The sequence below is a fragment of the Budorcas taxicolor genome, chromosome 15, assembly GCF_023091745.1.
Source record: "Budorcas taxicolor isolate Tak-1 chromosome 15, Takin1.1, whole genome shotgun sequence".
NCBI classification, from domain to species: Eukaryota; Metazoa; Chordata; class Mammalia; order Artiodactyla; family Bovidae; genus Budorcas; species Budorcas taxicolor.
The window spans coordinates 80,730,836-80,749,630 of record NC_068924.1 but is presented as its reverse complement, the minus strand read 5'-3'; the positions used below and the strand labels follow the sequence as shown (position 1 = coordinate 80,749,630).

Here is an 18,795-nt window from a genome sequence, read left to right as displayed (position 1 = left end):
GTTGTCTGCTAGTCCTGGACGGCCACGTTGTGCTCCTCATGCTGAGTTTGCTGAGGCCCGCTTTGTCTCTCCCTTAGACCTACAGTTTACTGCTTGATGTGGAGGATTACGAAAGGCGTTACCTCCTAAGTCTGGAAGAAGAGCGACCTGCCCTGATGGATGAAAGAAAGCACAAAATTTGTTGCATGTATGACAACTTAAGGGGGAAATTGCCTGGACAGGAGAGGTGAGAATTGTGTCCTTTGGTGAAAACATTAGTCTCGCTAGATTCCTTTGAGCTTTATATATCCTACCCTTACCCTTCCTTACCATTTCAGTAAGCTCACTGCATATAAAACATTTTAGAATCCTTTTGAGCCTGGGGGGGTGGGGGGTGGAAATCTATGTATCTCGAATTCATTCATTTAGCAAGTACCTCTTCAGTACCTATTAGGAACAGTGCTGGACGCTGGAGACAGTGGGAAACATTTAGTTTCTTTTGTTGAGCTTATAGAGTGTATCTAGTTTATGCTTACTAATGTTCAACCGTGTAATCTTTATGTATTTTCTTTCCTACTAAGATGGAAAGTGTAAACATTCATGCTTTCCTGGGGTTGCCATACAATTCTTATTTGCTGTGGAAGCCAGTCAGTCTTCCAGTGAAGACTAAGCTTCTTAGTATAATTTCTTTGTCTCTCTGTCATCTCTCTCCCACCCAGTATCTGGCATAGAATCTTGCTAATGGTAAATGTTCCAGAAATCACAAGATTTATTTGATGAATGCAAGAGGACGCTCCCTTTGTCTTTGCCCATTCAAGAGAATTGATGATTCTTTTTGAAAAGGACCTTCTTTTTAGCACATCTTTTCCGGAGTTGGACTGACAGGGAGCTTGGTTGAATAAATCTGGGTTTCTCCGTAGATTGGACTGTTACGTAGCCAGTAAAATCTGTAAAGTATTATGTATTGCCGTGGAAAAGTGTTCATAAGTTTTCGAGTGAAAAAAGTAACAAGCCATATAAATTATATGGATCCCCCTTTTTTAAAAATGAAAGATAAAAATATATAATACACAGCAAAAATGCCTTCAAAATGATAGCACTAGTGAATTATCTCTGAGATAATGAATATTATTATTAATACATGTATATTTTCAGATTTTGCTGTTTTAACCATGTCATTTGTGTCGTTACTTGAAAGTTAATAAAGGAAATCAGTGCCTAGAGTTAGATTAGTTTTTTTAATGTACAATTTTTGAAGTGATTTTCAATATTCATGAAACTCAAAGAATTTACTTTTTATTATTTGTTGAGAGTTGGTAAAGTAATTCTCACTGTTTTGTAGTGCAGATCACTGCAGGGTGCACATGAATGCAGTGTGTTCATCTGGCAACATGTAGGAGGAGAAGAGGGGTTTCTGCGTTGCTGTTGCTGACCCGAGCTGGCCTTTTCTTCCCCGCAGCCCGAGTGACGACCACTTTGTGCAGATCATGTGCATCCGAAAGGGGAAGAGGATGGTGGCCCGGGTCCTGCCTTTCCTCTCCACAGAGCAAGCAGCTGACATTCTCATGACAACAGCCAGGAACCTGCCTTTCCTCATCAAGAAGGATGCGCAGGATGAGGTGACTCGCCCTGTGGGGTCCTCTTTCCCTTGAGTCTTCACAGTGGATAAGATTTCCAGAAGCCAAATTTCTTATTTTCCCCCCTTTTCCCTTTTGTGTTCTTTTACCTAATCTTTGGCTCAATGAGTATTTAAAGCAAAAACTTGACTCCAAGCCTATGTTTTTAATGCTACTTCTTTATCCAACAGACCACGTCCCTAAACATGAGGAAAGCAGTAATTCCGTCTTACGTGACACAGTTGTTAAGCTGTGATCTGTATTAGAACTGCTTTGGAAGCAAATAGTTCAGCCCTACCCCAGACTTGCTGAATCTGTATTTACAGAGAGAAGATCAGGCCCCCAGCTGGGTCTGACTGCTCCCTATTTGCAGTTCATGATCTTGCTTACCTTATTGGATATAAAGTATCATTCGTGGGCTGTTATTAGTGGCTTAACACTGACCTGTACGCTTACTTCAATGGTGTCCCACAGGAATTGGGCCAGTGCTTTTAAGCAGTTTAAACTGGGCTAGAATTTGTGGGTTCTATTTTCTTTACTGTTCGTAGTAGTATTTTAGATTTTATTTATTTTTGACCGTGCTGGGTCTTTGTCACCTCATGGGCGCTCCTCTCGTGGCGGTCAGCAGGGCCGCTCCAGTTACCGCGCTCGGGCCTCTCTCTCTCGGGGGTGTGGGCTTTAGCAGTCGGGGCGCACCGGCCTAGTGACTCCAGGGCACATGGGGTCCTCCCGCACGGGGGGTCAAACCCGTGCCTCCTGAACCGGCAGGCAGGTTCTTTACTGCCGAGCACTAGGAAAGCCATGGGCTAGAATTTGAAACGTGATTATCAAGTTTGTAAGAACTGCTCTCTGCTTATTCCTATCACAATACTTGAAAGATTAGCAAAATTCGAAATAGTATTAGAACTTCAAAGCAAGAAGTTGATACAGTTAGCACAAAGGGCTAGTATCATTAAGTATGAGATTCAGAATAATAGAATTTATGAGAATGAACCCGAAAGATGTGAAAATTATTCTTTCTGAAATAATAGACTTGAAAGAGTTTCCTTACTCAGCAAATACTTACTAAGCACTTCTATGTCCCAGGCACTGGTCAGGTCCTGTAAGTATAGTGCCTAGTTCTTGGTGCTAGGAGTTAGAAACCCAGAGAGGCCTGCTATAGTGGAGCTCACCTGCTACTGAGGAAAACTTGGTTGAATTTAGAGGCTAAGATTTTACCTGTATGTGTTAAAGAGTAATAGACCACATCTGTAAATACTGTTTGTTTGAAGTAATAGCAGGTTCCAGGTCTGAGGCATAAAATGTACAAGATAATTATGGAGTATCGTGTCAGAAACCAAGAGAGCTGAAAAATTACTATGGTTCTGCCTGAAAGATGCACAGACCAACTTGAAGGAACCCCCTTTTGGTCACAGTGGGATAATTTGTGTCAGAAACAAAAATTAACACCAGTGCATTGCTGTAGATTGGATATGTTTCGTGAGTTCATAATATGAAAAGAATGTACTAAACACTTTAAGAGATTGCTTGGCCATCAACTCATTATTCTGAAAAGTGGTAAGTAAAGGAAAAGAAGCATTTATCCTGCTGCATTACAGCCAAATGTCAAGGTGACTAGAGTGTTGATATTAGGAAGTTCTTCTTTACAGAAGAATTTCAGCTAATAAATTCCAAAGAAACGACAAAATGGCCGTTTTACAGCTCCTAATGGAAAAAACAGTCTGTCTGGGCAGCAGCCATTACTGGAGCTGAAAGCGTGAGGTCAGAGATGAATGGGGATTTTCTCATTTCTTTGGTTGGGGCAGGCTGGCCACACCTGAACCCGCAGACAACCTCAAGCCCCATGGAGGGGAGCAGCGTGCTTCCTGACGCTGCTTGGAGGGAGCTCTCAGCTCTCCATGGGTGTCTTGCTGCGCATTGCCCTGCCCCCTCTGCTGAACTCGAGTTCAGTCAAACCTCTGATCCTAATTACCAGTTTTTATGGGTGAAAGACTGAAGATTGGGTCATTCTTAAGTGATATCACAGAGGTGCCATTAGCCAGATTCAAACTATGGGACAAATGACCCAGTTTCTTCAAACAAATGGCATGAGAAAAGGAGACGGGCCAGTGAGAGAGGACCTGCTAACAGATTCTGAAAGCCTTAAAGCCACATGCAATGTGCGGGTCCGGTTTGAACCATCATTAGAACAAATTGGCTTCTAGGCACTTCTGAGCCAGTTGGACTTATTTGAGTTTGGAGTGGATGTTAGATGATCGTTAAGGAGTTAAACTTCCGCAGGTACGATAATATTGTGACAGCAGTGAAGTATTGCTGTTTATGAAAAAGATGATGTGATACGGGAAGAACATAGATTTAATGAGGTTGGCAACCTGTTACTGATTGAATTGTTGAAGTTTGGTTGTGGGTACGTGGACTTCACTATACTGTTGTTGGTACTTCTGTGTATGTTTAAAAATGCTTTGGGCTTCCCAGGCGGAACTAGTGGTAACGAGCCACCTGCCAGTGCAGGAGGCGCAGGAGACATGGGTGTGGTCCCGGGGTCGGGAGACCCCTGGAGGAGGGCCCGGCGACCCACTCCAGGATTCTTGCCTGGAGAGTCCCATGGACAGAGGGGCCTGGCGGGCTACGGTCCCTGGGGTCGCACAGAGTTGGGCACAACGGAAGTGACTTAGCACGCACGCAAGAATGCTTTAATTTTTAAAGCTCTGCTTATTTAGAAGAGTCGACCATGAAAAGGAGTCTCTCTGTTCTTGAATGCTACTTAAAGCTGAACCAGCCTTCATTTTTCATGCTATGGTCATTGAGTGCTGGAAGCACCCTCGACTTGAAGTGTCACAGCCTGGTTACACCAGCAGCCCTGTGTTTTAATTTCCCAGTCTGGGCCTTATGGCAAAGCAGAAGGAGTGAACTAGCAGGCTGGAATCCAACAGCCTTGAATTCTGGTTCTGGCTACTAGCTTTGTGACCAGAGTCTGGGTTTCTGATCACTTAGCATCTCTGATCTATAAACGTTGATTGATCATTTCTCCGTTTCCTCATTGAGCTTTTATAAAGATAAATCAAGATACCATTAAGTCTGAAAATACTTCTCAGTAACTCTCTGACTCTCAGAATTTGCCTGTGTTAGAGTGCCTCTCATAGTATATTAAGCTGACAGTTAACTCACGGCTTCTCTGTATCTTAGACCCCTGAGGGTCTGTCCTGTTTATCCCATGTTTTTAGCCCATAGTGCCTGGTACATTGTAAGCATCTGAGTATTTGTAGAATGAATACTGATGTTCTATCATGTATCTTGCTCTGTATTTGAGAAGTGATTTTGCACCCTTGGTTCAAAAGTAATCACAAGTAATGATGTTCCTGTGTGCGTGGAAAAAATTCTCAGCAGTTACCATGGAATCCGCTGCTGAGATGCTGGCAGTATCTGCCGGACTTGTCAGGCTCCTTTGTTACATCTTGCCTGGGGCAGTGAGCACCCCTCCGTCCCTGCCCACTCAGGGGTGTGGCAGAAGCAGCAGTTACCAGACTGTGATGGCCTGTCCGTTCTGTCTTCCGGTAGGTGCTGCCGTGCCTATTGAGTCCCTTCTCTCTCCTCCTCTACCATCTTCCACCAGTGACCGTCACCAGCCTTCTGCAGCAGCTGATGAACCTACCTCAGAGTGCAGCGGCCCCAGCTCTGTCCAACCCGCACCTCTCTGCCGTGCTCCAGAACAAGGTGAGCCCTGAGCCCTGCGAGCCTTCTCAGTCCGAGGTACGGGTACAAATGGTGGCTGCTGTGGCCGTCGTGGCGGGAAACAGGAGGGCGAGGGGGTTGCAGCTGTAACCTCAGCCGGGAGCTCCATTAAGCTCGTGGTGACAGAAGCTGGAGGTGGTAGTGATTTTCACAAGACAGGGTGCTCTGTACCTCACGTGGAGAAAACCCAGTTTGTGTTGGGGTGCAGACTCCTTTGGTCCCCTGCTGTGCCATCCCAGCAGCGGCTGCCACGCTTGCGTCCTCAGTGGGTGTGGAATTTAGAGCTCCGCTCTGCACCAGGAGGAGAGGTGGTTTTAAAGGGCTGGAGGGTGTAGGGGAGCTGGCCTCCTCACTTGGACCTCTTCCCGGAGCTCTAACCACCGACTTCTACTTAATCTCAACGGCCAGCTCTTAGTCTCACGCCACACCCGAGTGCAGGGAAAGCTGGAAACATCTCTGAGTTCCCGCCATTGTCACCACGGGTGGCGTCAGATCTAGTAGGAGGAAAGAGGATTAGGTAGGTAATGAGTGGTCTTTGTCACAAGACATCCCAGTTCATATTTCATTTATATCAGATTAAAGGTCCAGAAACTCCCAGGAGTCAGTACAGAAGGAGAGCGGTGAGCTTTTAGGCAGAGCAGGTTTCCACCCCTCCTCCGCTGCGTCCTAGGTTTGTGACCGTGAACCGATCATTGCACTTTGCTGAGCCGGTTTCCTGATCTATAAAGTGGAGGTGATGTCGGCGTCACTTAGGTGAGCAGGCAGCCGTGAACGATGCAGTTTAATGCTGGGTACACAGTGACGCTCACTTGGGACCATCCGCTACAGTAGAGGGACAAGGAGACCCGGGGCGGGGCGGGGGGGGTCTTCTGCACCTGAAAACCTGGAGAGCCTGGCTGGAAGGGCAGGGAGCGCCTCGGAGACGGAGAGGGCGGCGGGGCCTCGGGACCTCGGGACGCGAGACGGGGTCCCGGAGTTGTGTGCCTTCCACGTTGTTCGGTCCCTTAGCTTTATTTTGATAAAGGCAGTGCAAAAGCCTGAAGGCAGATGAGATGATGTGACCTGCTGTTTTTCTGACAGTGACATGAAGGGACCTTTGTGGAAAGGCGAGGATATCCTCCGTGAGGTGGACTCAGACAGGGGGCTGGAGTCCCAGGACCTGCCCGCTTCCCTTCCTGGGCACTGGCAGCCATGACCCGTGCGTCCAGCTTCGGCCTCGCCCTCGCCCGTGTTTGCGCCCCTTAGAGTCTGTTTCCTGCTCTTCCTGCCCACGGAGTGAAATAAATATTCATGTGTTAGCAGTCCTAGATACGGCGGATGGATCTGCTCATCCTCTCTTCTTTTCATCTTTCAAACTCTCATTAGCATCCTCTAAGCCTTTATATTTCCAGATATGTATGTCATTTTTTAAGGGAATGTTTTCTTCGTAGCCTAATCATTCCCTTTCCCTTTCTTTGTGTATTTTCCCACAGGGCTTTAACACCTGTTTTCTTAATTCAAACTCTATGTTTTATTTTTTTTGTTTTTGTTTTTTCTTTAAACTTTAATTTTCTATATCAAAATTTGTCTTCTTGTAACTTTCCCTTCTATTTCTGTTATAGTAAATAGGAGAAAAGCTACCCCCCCGCCCCCATCTTGTGGCAGGGAAGAGTCCACTTTTCATCAAAGGGTGGGATGGGGGAGCTGGGGGCTGTGGGGCCCGGGGCTCCCGTTGCCCTTGAGAGCCTGAGCTGCCGAGTCAGGAGGGACCCCTCTGGGCTCTGCGTGGGCTCAGAGCAGCACGGTGGGGGGTGCCTGCATTCAGCGCCGCCCCCTCAACCCCCTGGCCCCGGCCGTCAGTGCGGCATCTGACACCCTCTGTCTCCTCTCACAGTTTGGCCTGTCCCTGCTCCTCCTCGTCCTGAGCCGCGGGGAAGACCTACAGAGCTCAGACACCGCTTCAGAGTCGACGCAAAGCAACCCGTGGTCAGTCTGGGCCGTGTTTCTTCTTTGAAGTTCTTTCAGGTCCTCTTTTTCATTCATTTTCTTACATTATTATTTTTATCGGTTTTCCCTGTTAGGACGGAGGTGATGTTCGTGGCAACCCGAGAACTTTTGCGGATTCCCCAGACGGGCCTGGCCAAGCCAATCTCTATACCCACAAACCTAGTATCCCTCTTTTCTCGTTACGTTGACCGACAGAAACTGAACTTGCTGGAGACAAAACTGCAGTAAGTTGGAAACAGGAGAATCCACATCTCACTGAAGCTGGCACTTTAGAAGTTACGTTGAGGAGGTTGGGGGTGAGAGGGGCGTAAGACGTCATGAATCCAGTGGAAAAGATTAAAGACTTCTGTGAAATACACGAGTGTCTGCTGGATGTAAAGCACTGTGGCCACAGCAGAACCCTCCCAGTGGGACAACAGCTGGGGTCCAGATCTCGCAGTGTTCCGATAGGAGAGGTCACACAGGGCTGGGTTCTGGTGCAGATGACTGCTCTCTGAACTCATTCACACAGGTCTCCTCTCTCTCTTTGTGCCGTAGGCTAGTTCAGGGGATACGGTAAAGGCCTCCACGCGCGTCCTGTGCCTCCTCTTGGCTGCCTCCCGCTCTGCTGCCATCGCCAATGGAGTGTTGTTTTAAATGAGGGAGGGAAGGTAGCTCACTCCCCAGAGCGTCTGGTGGGACCGAGTCCATTCACAGGGGCTGTCTCTGAATGCCAGGTACTGCCCACTGCTCTGTGAAACGTGGCTGGGTTCACACTTCGGCTGGTTTCTTACCTTCTGTGTGACAGTCCTGCATGTCCCACGTTACTCGAGTCTTCTCCATCCTGCCTTTTCTTTGCCCTTGAGACACAAACATAACCTCTCCCTTCATCCCCCCACCACCGCTCCAACTCAGAGTAGGTTGTAGCCTGCCACAGAATTCCTTCCCTCATCGCCCCTTATTTCTATGACTGTAGGAGAGCTGATGAAGTAGAGATATAAATATATACGCGCACACACACACCCCGACACGTATGTTTATGTGGTCTCCAGAGGGCCCTTAAAGAACGAGTTTAGACTGAGAAATTTAGTTGGCACACCATCCCTTCTCTAACCACAACCCAGCTGGTGTGTTTTTCATCTGTCCCTCGTCCGTCCTCTGCTGATGTGATGGTTCTACCTGTTCTAATAAAATGTAGGGTATGCAGCGCGTAATCAGCTCAGCGCGCTCAGTGGCCGGTACCCAGCCCTCAGCTGAGCCGTTCTTGTCTGCTCCCCGCTCGGGTTTCCTTCGGTCCTGTGCGCCGCAGTGGAAGCGGCACACGGTTAGGCTTGGTCCCGCTCCGGCCGCGGGTGCTTGAGCCCGCGCCTTCAGGTGCGCGGAGGCTTGCGGGAGCGCGGGCCTGGAGCCTGCTTCCACCGCGCAGCTTCAGCGCACTCGCTCTGTCTTCCTGAGACCACTGCAGTAAGCCATGCTCTGACGTCCCCTTCCCTGTCTGTACTTGGTGTCCTGGGGGGGACCTCCGCACCTCCCCACGGGAGCGCAGGCCGCCGCTCCGCCCCTTGGTCCCTCGGCTCGGCAGGCGGAAGTGCTGCCCTAGCCCCTTGGTCTCGCCTGCAGCCAGGGCCTGGGTCTGTGTCCATGTGGGGGGGTGGGGGGGTCCGCCTGTGGCCCCGTCACCACCCTCTACCGCTCCGCAGTCACCCAGATGAGGGCCTGGGTCCCTGGTGATGCCAGCCCTCAACAGACAGCATCTGATTGATCTCACCCGCCTGTCCTGAGCACACCTCGCTGCTCTCACCTTTCTGAATGTAGTGGGGAGGGGGGCAGGTTCCGGTATTTAATACCCAAATGAACATTTTGCACATAAATGTATTGTACAGCAGTGAGGCCCTCCGCTCCAACCGGCTGTCTTATTCTCCGCCTGTACTTCTCCCCACTGTGCCCCGTGCGCCCCCTCCTCCCCTCTGCCATCACCCCCTGCCTTCCCTTCACAGCCGATCAAGTGAAGGCTCAATGATTATCTCTTCTCTTCTGTGCTTTTATCTTTTTTGTTTGGTTTTAATTAATTAAAAAGTTTCTAAATTTACATTTTTATAGGGTATTGTAAATAAAAACAAATTGTATACTTGAAAAAAAAATGTGCCAACATTCCTGCTTGTTTCTCCTGAACATGCCTTTTAGCGTGTTTCTAGCGTGTTTAGATAGATCAGCAGGCCTCTTGGTGCTGGGGATTGGCGAGGATGGTATCACCTTATGTTTTTATTTCTTATTTTGTCATAAGGGAGACAGATAAAGATCTTAATGTTTACATAACTTTCCTTAAAAAATCTAGGGTGTGGGCCCCCCCTGATGGTTCAGTGGCTGAAACTGCAATCCCAGTGTAGGGGAAACGGGTTTGATCCCTGGTCCAGTCCTGTGTGCCACAAACAAATAAATGCATATTTTTAAAAAGAAAAGCTAGGATGCTTTCAACAGTCACTGCCCCTCCCCCCCAACTTTTAACTGCAAAGCAGAATTAGAAAATTCAGTGGATAGAAAAATTCAGTGGATAGACCGCAGCTCACCTTCCTCGTCTCTTGGCAGCTGAGAGTTTAGTTAAGAACCTTCACAAAGCCTAGTTTTAACTTAAGCTGCCTCATGGTTAGTATTTCCTTAGCTCTCATTTATATCTTCTCAGAAGAGGTGAGAAAAAATTGGTGATTCTTTGTAGTAAATTCACGTTAGCTATTTCAAACTTACCACAGCATCATTTGTAATAGGAAAATTAGAAATAACCTAAATGCTCACTAGTGGCTAAGGGATAATCTGTGTGATAGGTACAGGTATAATATTTAATCATGAAAAGTGTTTATGGTCTGGTGTGGGGGAAAGCAGAAAGTATATATGCTTGGAATGCAGTTCTTATGAAACTGTATATGTGATGGGGAAGAAATTGGGAGGACATGCTTCCCAGGTGGCTCAGTGGATGCAGGGGATAGAGATTGAATCCCTGGGTCGGGAAGATCCCCTGGAGGAGGGCATGGCAACCCAGTCCAGTACTCTTGCCTGGGGAATCCAATGGACAGAGGAGCCTGGCAGGCTGCAGTCCATGGGGTCGCAGAGAATTGGACGCAACTGAGCGAGAGCAATGCTCCTGCAGGTGTTCCCCTAAAGACATGCATCTCTCAGTGGCAGGACTGGGGGGAGCTTCCTTTTGCTTTCAGTTTTCTCCAAATCTTCTGTAGAGAGCAAGCATTGCTTATATTCTGAGAAGAAATAACTATTTTTGAAGAGCTTAGTTACATCAGAAAGCACCCTGAGTATGAAGTCGAGTGTAGGTCAGCCCTTCACATGTATATGACTTCATGTGGGCACGGGGAGTGGAAGGGGTACGATCCAGGGTGCTTGGAGGGCGGTGGCTGCCTCCAAGGGGGAGGCTTGTGGAGGAGTTTGTGTGTGGGTGGTGGTTTCTCGTTTCCATTGTCCAGACTGTCTTCAGTCTGCATGTATTGATATTAGAACCGAAAGGGGGTTGTTCTCTAAAAACTGCTAGAAAGCATAGCCCCCTACTTCCAGTGATGCGTGCTAGCAGGACAAGAAGGCCTGATCTGCCTGTGCTCAGTTGCAGAGCCAGCGTACTTGACTTTGAAAGATGAATGTACTGAAAAAAATGTGAAAGCAAGACAGTTATCCTGTGAGGTGTGGTCAGGTACTGCACTGTTAGACACTTTAAATTCCCCTGTTAAACAGTTGAGGAATCACAAAACCACTTTAAGTCCAAGCCATGTCTCCCAGTGAGTTTCTATATTTACAGAAATTGCATTTTTTCCTCACTGACTGCTGAATCAAAATAGATGGATCTCCGCTCCGTCCACACAGAAAATCTGCTCAGGTCCGTTGTGGCCTGAGTACCAGCCAGCCGGCTTTCACCAGAGCTGCCCCGTCTGTCTCAGGAAGGCCACGATGACCTTCTGAGTTTGACACAGACCGCCGACTGCCCTCTCCCCGTGGAGAGCAGTGAAGTCTTGTGTGCGCAAAGTCCAAGTGGGGAAGTAGTGGAAGGCATCTCACACTTCTCCTCACCCAGCTGTGTTTAAGTATGTTGGCACTGTGATCCTTAAGAACGTAAAACAGGTTTTCAGGCAGCAAGCCTAGTGTGTTAAGGCCACAGGTAGCGTAGTTTTGGCCATTAACCTTGAAGCAGAGGCGCAGTTGTGAATAGATTGCAGGTTACCTAACAGCCTCAGCTTTGCCTTTTATCTTGTGAATGTGGCATGAAAGACTGTTCCAAGGAGCCTGTTTACTCACCGTGACTCTCAGCTCTGCAGTTCAGCCAAGTTCATTCTCCAAGGTAACTGTTAACCTAAGTCAAGCCCGAGACCTAGAAAGCATCTGGATGGGGACGAGGTAATCAGTGATGTGTGCTTCCCCTGTTGTGAGTAGAGCATCTCCTACATTGCTTACGATTTAGTACCACTCTAAGGGATTCCACCACCACCCCCAGAAAAACCCTGGCTGACAGTCTGATGTTGTCCACCAAGCGGTTGCTCGATGCATTTAGATGCTGGATTTTTCCTAATGCATCATGGATATCCTTACATGTCCATGTAGAGAGGCACCACTGTTTATTTTAATAATTGTATGGTGTTCCACTGCATGCCATAATTTAACTGCTCCCCTATTAATAGATTCCATCCTCAGGTAGTTTTTGCCAAGTCACTCTTGTTCATCCAGCAGTGAACAAAGGTGAACCCACAATGGCCGTTCAGGTGCTCAGTCGTGTCCGCCTCTTTGCGGCCCCATGGACTGCAGCACGCCAGGCTTCCCTGTCCTTCACCATCTCCTAGAGCTTGCTCAAAGGCATGTCCATGGAGTCAATGGTGCCATCCAACCATCTCATCCTCTGTCGTCCCCTTCTCCTCCTGCTGTTGATCTTTGTGACATCAGGGTCTTTTCCAGTGAGTCAGCTCTTTGCATCAGGTGGCTGAAGATATTGGAGCTTCAGCTTCCAGTGAATATTGAGGGTTGATTTCCGTTTGGACTAACTGCTTTGATCTTGCAGTCCAAGGGACACACAAGGGTCTTCTCCAACACCACAGTTCAAGAGCATCAGTTCTTTGGTGCTCAGCCTTTGTGGTCCAATTCTCACATCCCTACATGACTCCTGGAAAAACCGTAGCTTTGACTATACAGACCTTTGTCGGAAAAGTGATGTCTGCTTTTTAATATGCTGTCCGTGTTTCTATAGCTCTTTTTACAGTGTACAGAGAGCACGGACATTAATTTTCTAATTCAAGTCTTCTCTATTACCCTTTGAAATATTAGAATGGGCAGCTATAATTGTACAGTACCCAAACGAGATTAGCAAGACTGTCCAGCTAATAAGTGCTCCGGTTTAAGATTCAGACTGGAAGTTTCAAACTCCATGTCCAGCATCGTGGCTACAAGAAGGCTCCTGCTTCTGGATAAATGTTTCGTGTAGTAGCAGCTCAGGAGCTGCAAGCGTTTAGGGACACATCTGCAAACTCTTCTGATTGGGCTTTAATGCCTTCATTTCCAGTAGGCAGATTAAATAATTCCTCTCAGTAGTTCAAAAATGTGATTCAGGTTTTAACTGTCGAGGTCCATTACAATATATAAGGATCAGAATTTCAGAAAGGCAGCTGTCAGGCATCTCTGTGGTCCTTTTGGTTTAAGCATTTTGAAGAAGAGATTTTAAAAACGATTTGCTCCCACGCTTCCGTCTCAGTATTTGGAAATGCATTGTTTACATGAGATAAATTCAACCCCAGGCGGTCGGTTCACTCGTCAGTTCCCCTGCACTCATACGGGAGCTCCATGAACGCGCCAGTCCTCATTCCCATCCGCGCCCCAGTTCCCAGCACACAGGCCATACCAAGCAAGTGTCCAACTGGCATCTTTTCATAAAACAGTTGGGCCACAAAGAAACAGCTTGATGGGATTATTCAGAGCTTCAGAACCGAGAGAACAGACCTTAATGGCATGAACTCATCTGTGTGTGCAAGGCCCATTCCAAACGACATTGTCACTCATTTTACCACAGCAACCTCGAGGTCGGAAACAATTTGATACAGTAAGGCTGACAAGCTCATGAGTGTCCAGCATTCCCGGGCACAGAGGTGACAAAGGCTGTGCTCTGGGGGGCAGTTGGTGCTAAGCACTAAGAGGAGAACAAAAGAGGATGAAAGGATGGAGAGTGATGGGGGATCTGCAGTGCAGACAGGCCAGGGAAGGCCTTGATGAGAAGGCGACATTGAAGCGGACACGTGCATACTGAGAAGAAGACGGCCAAGCACAGGGCTGGGAGGAGCATCCCAAGCAGGTTGAAGGAGCCGACCTCTGCCCGAGATGAGAATGGGCGGGGGTTCTCAGGACCGTGACAGGTCAATGTCGCCTTGAAGGGCTTTACTCACATTGCCGTGGGAAGCCTTCGCAGAGTCTCTGAGGAAAGTCACTTTGCTGGGTAGGGGCTGGGGAGGAATAAATTAGGAATTTGGGAATAACAGATGCACACTACTGTATAAAATAGATTTTTTAAAAAAAACCCTACCATGTAGAACAGGGAACTGCGTTCAGTATCTTGTAATCCATAAGGGGGTAGAATGCGAAGATGTAAGCCCATGTGTGGATGTGTGCGTATGCGTGCGCCGCTGCTTCAGTTTTGCTGTACAGCAGAAGCATCACTGTACATCCCCACCATCCAGCGACGGCAGCAAAGCCCAAGCTGCAGGCCTAGAGCCCCGCCTCAGCGCGTGACCGTCTTTGGGGACAGCGCCTTTGACAAGGGGTGGAGGGGTAGTCAGGGAGTTTGAGGTGGACATGTACGCGCTGCTGTATTTAAAAAGAATAACCAACAGGGACTTACTGTGTGGCACAGGGGACTCTGCTCAGTGTTCTGGTCCAGCCTGGATGGGAGGGCAGTTTGGGGGAGGATGGACCTATGGCTATGTGTGGCTGAGCCCCTTTGCTGTTCACCTAAAACTCACATTGTTAATGAGCTACACGCCAATGCAGAGTAGAGAGTTCAAAAGAACAAGAAAGATTAATTTGAAATGAAGTCACAAGAAAATAAATGAAGTCATTAGGGTGAGTTCTAATCCGGTATGAGCAGCGTCCTTACAAGCAGCAGTGATGGGGGCACGGGGAGCCTGCCCATGAAGACCCCGGAAGACGGCCCTCTCCATGGCGAGCCGTCCGGAGAAACCGGCGCCGCTCACACCTGGGCTTCAGACGTCCGGGCGCCAGAACTGTGAGGAAGCACACTTTCATTGTTTAAGCCGCCCTGTCTGTGGCACTTTGTTATGACAGTCCTGGCAAACTAGCAGGTATCAAACATCTCATCCTTGACTTTTTTTAATTTTTAAAAATCCACAGGATAGTAGAAGAATATATATCCAGCTGTTAACAATGGTCATTTCTAGAAGGTGTGGTTAAGGAGAGATTTCGTTTTCTGTATCTGCATTTCTGAACCCTTATATCTTTTATAGTGAATAGATTCTGGCTTGTATTTAAAGGAAGGAAAGGCAGAGAGCATGGACATGGTTTGTCCCACACTGTAGTGAGGGAGTGGCAGGAAAGGACATCTGCATGCCTTCACAGCCGTTTCCCAACGTTTCTCCATCCAACAGGAGCAGACACCTTGTGTGGAACTTCCAGAAATGCTCCTTAAACGAAAGGAAATGCCTGTTTGTCCTCCTTTCTTTCCTCTCTTGCTGCCTAGGATGCACTTACAATGACTGGAGCTCCAGCCGTCATCTGGGGGCAAAAATAACCTCAACGACAGTGACGGTGCACAGTGGAGCAGAAAGAAGGGGCTTTGCCGGGAAGACTTCCGTGAGCCGCCAAACCGACCCCGCGCTGCCCGCCTCTGCATGCCTTTTACTATTATCTTTTAAATGTCTTTAGGTGTGAGAATAAACTCTTACGTGTTTGAACCAACGTAAATTGGGCCCCTGTCCCTGGTGACCTGGCGGTAAGTATCCATCTGCAGTGTGGGAGGTGCAGGAGACAGGTTCAGTACCTGGGTCGGGAGGATCCCCTGGAGGAGGAAATGCAACCCACTGCAGTATCCTTGCCTGGAGAATCCCATGGACAGGGCAGCCTGGTGCACAGTCCGTGGGGTCGCAAAGAGTCAGACACGACTGAGGTGCCTGCGCTTGTACTTGCAAATAAACCTAACCTGAGTCATTACAAAGGGTTTTTTTTTTTTTTTCAGCCATTCAACATGAGGGTTCATTAAGTGCTATTGGGGAAAAACATTTTTTGAATGATCTTTTTAAAAAAAGTATTACAAACGTGAAGGAGTTCTTCATGCACAGACTCCATTTTCCCTAAAGTACAGTGTATGATTAGCCGGTGTGAAACAGACGGCTCTGTGTAGCCTGAAGAGGTTGGTTAAAACGTTAGTATACGCCCCTGGGAGAAACGGGAACAGGGGCAGGCTAGTGATACTTTTAAAAGATAAAAGTATCACAGTAGTTCTGTTATGTTAAACCAAACACCAGTTAGTTGTGTTTATGACGCGATTTAATTCTTTGAATAGTTTCTGTCCTTACGAGAAGATTCCATGGCACCAGTTAGATGAAGCCTGCCAAGGCTGAAGGCCTTTTTGTGTCTGTGTTGGAATGCTGGCTTTGCTTTCATAAGGTATTTTGCTTGTTTGATTCTCAATTTTTAAAATTGTAGACGGGGTGGTAAAACAACTGGAACAGTGACAAAGAATAAATGAAATTACGTTTGTAGAAGTGCTCGACACGCAGTAAAAGTTGATGCTCCCTCGCTTTTCTAATCTGTTAGTACTTCATATGAAGTTCCAGTATTTCCAGGTTTGTCATACCCTCTAGGAAAATGTGTGCGGGGTCCCACTTGGATGAGTTATGTTGTGCTGTAAATATAGACATGTGGTAATGAATACCATAAGGCCCCTACATAGGAACCTTTAAGTTGTGAACTTTAAAAGATATGAATGTGCCCAGGGAAGGGATGAAGAGACAGGAGGAAGAAGAAGTGAAGAACCCAGGAGATTCAGGACAGGAAATGGCCAGGGGATTGCCTTTGTTTGAGCCACGGTGTTAGATTCTTGGGCCCGGGGCCCACATGTAGAGCGGTGCACGAAGGCTGCTGCAGCCGTTCAGCATGCAGTCCAGCACTGCTGCGTCATCTAAGACGGGGAGGAGAGCCCCCCGCAGCCCTGGATCGTTCCCAAGAGGTAGACCTGGAACCGCATCCGGCGAGGAACCAGGACCCGTGCCGTCAAGGTCAGGCGTGAACACGCTTGCAGCTCGCCCCCCGACTCCTGCTGCTGCCCACGCTTCAGCTCTGCCTTCTCCCCCCTCGTCTCCCTCCTGGGTCAGTGACGCTTCCCGCCTGTTCGCTGGATGCCAGCCCCCGCGTGCCAGCTTTTGTTTACTGTACTACTGTGCTGGAGAAGGCAATGGCACCCCACTCCAGTACTCTTGCCTGGAGAATCCCATGGATGGAGGAGCCTGGTGGGCTACAGTCGCGGGGTCGAAGAGTCAGACACAACAGCGACTTCACACTCACTCACTGTACTTCTAAGGTACTATACTGCAAGATTAAAAATGTTTATTTTTGTCTTTGTTTTTTATGAATTATTTGTGTGAAAAGTATTATAAACCGATTACAGCTCAGTACAACAGCAGATTGTATTAGCTGAGTACCTAGACTAACCGTGTTGGACTTACAAAACGGATTTACAAATGCGCTCTCAGAACAGAACTCGCTTGCACGTAGGGAGACTTCCTGTAGTGTCGATCGGTCAATAGTGCCTCCTGCTAAGAGGTTAGGGAGGTGAATTTTCCCAGCTAGTATGCAGCTCCCCTTTTAAAAATTTACAATCAATCCCTGTGTGATCATCTGTAAAATACACAGCGAATGTGCTCTTTGCTCTCTGGTCGCACCCAGTTCCCTTGTAACCCACAAGCAGAGAGTTGAGTGACTTCCCCAGAGGCCCCGCTGGGGAATCTGCCCTCACTTCTGTGCCTTCCTAGTTTCAGTAGATTTCATCATCCTGCTGCACAAACACGAATGCAAGATGAAGACCAAAGGGCTGGGGTGCAGTTCTGGCTCCTTCCACACGCCCAGCAGGCTATGACTGACCAGTTCTGCAGAATAAGCACCCAGCTGTTCTGTCTCAAGATTGCACACCTGCAACAGACCAGCCCAAGTTCAGATTTCCCCAGAGCTGAGGGGTTCTGTTGTGAGTGCCTCTTGGTTCAGCTTCTCCCTCTGACCCTGTTTCCTTCACCCTCTCACAGGTGTTGTCCCTGAGAGCACGCCTCAATTAACTTACAAGGCGAACCTGACTTAAACAAACGTGAATTTCTGCTTCATTTGGTTGGGGGACAGAATGTTGTCCTTTGAAATCACGAATTACTGTTTTCCAGTAAGAATTTTTTGTTTCAATTATAAAAAAGGTAAAACTGGGAAACCAAATACCTGGACTGGTCACATTGATAAAATCTGCATTATGAAACTGTTATTCGGCAACAGTTGGGAGAGCAAGCCAGTGACAATGTGGAGAATAACAGGGAAAAAAAGCATGAAAGTTACCCAAGTACGTTTAAAGCCACACCCCCACAAAAACACGCACAGTAATGCTTACAGGAGCTTTACTCACAATTGCAGAACTCGGAAGCAACCAAGTTGTCCTTCAGTGGGCGAGACGGTCAACCAAGTTGTCCTTCAGTGGGCGAGGTCAACTGTGGCCCATCCAGGCAGTAGGATACTAGTTGGTGCTGAAAAGAGATCATCCAGCAAGCCGTGATGGGTTCCCCTGGTGGCTCAGTTAGTAAAGCATCTGCCCACAAGGCAGGAGACCCGGGTTCGATCCCTGGGTCAGGAAGATCCCTTGTAGAAGGGAATGGCAAGCCACTTTAGCATTCTAGCCTGGGAAATCCCGTGGACAGAGGAACCTGGCAGGCTGCAGTCCTTGGGGTCACAAGAGGTGGACACAACTTAGGGACTAAACGACCATCAAGCCACGAGTAAACGCGCAGGATCCATAAGACAGGAAAAGCTCAGTTTTCACTCCAATCCCAAGTAAAGGCAATGCCAAAGAATGCTGCAACTACCATACAATTGTGCTCATTTCACGTGCTAGTAAGGTTATACCCACTCTAGTATTCTTGCCTGGAGAATCCCAGGGACAGCGGAGCCTGGTTGGCTGCCGTCTGTGGGGTCGCACAGAGTTGGACACGACTGAAGCGACTTAGCAGCAGCAGCAGCAGCAGTAAGGTTATGTTTAAAATCCTTCATGCTAAGCTTCATCAGTACTTGAATCAAGAGCTTCCAGATATACAAGTTGGGTTTAGAAAAGGCAGAGGAAAATAGAGATCAAATTCCAACATTCATTGGGTCATGGAAAAAGCAAAGGAATTCCTGAAAAACATCTGCTTCCTTTACTATGCTAAAGCCTTTGACTGCGTGAACTGCAACAAACTGGAAAATTCTTAAAGAGATGGGAATGCCAGAGCACTTT

The 18,795-nt window shown here is 47.9% G+C and overlaps 1 protein-coding gene across 2 annotated transcripts in view; it reads left to right on the top strand.

The window, feature by feature from the left end:
- Positions 1 to 9,388, top strand: part of PATL1 (PAT1 homolog 1, processing body mRNA decay factor) — a 28,777-nt gene extending 19,389 nt beyond the window's left edge. For both annotated transcript variants that reach the window (XM_052652685.1, XM_052652684.1), the window contains exons 14-19: positions 78 to 226; positions 1,439 to 1,598; positions 5,154 to 5,309; positions 7,201 to 7,292; positions 7,388 to 7,537; positions 7,851 to 9,388. In XM_052652685.1, coding sequence (XP_052508645.1) covers positions 78 to 226; positions 1,439 to 1,598; positions 5,154 to 5,309; positions 7,201 to 7,292; positions 7,388 to 7,537; positions 7,851 to 7,872 — 729 coding nt within the window. In that variant the 3' untranslated portion in view covers positions 7,873 to 9,388. The remainder of the gene's footprint in view (positions 1 to 77; positions 227 to 1,438; positions 1,599 to 5,153; positions 5,310 to 7,200; positions 7,293 to 7,387; positions 7,538 to 7,850) is intronic.
- The last annotated feature ends 9,407 nt before the right edge of the window (positions 9,389 to 18,795 follow it).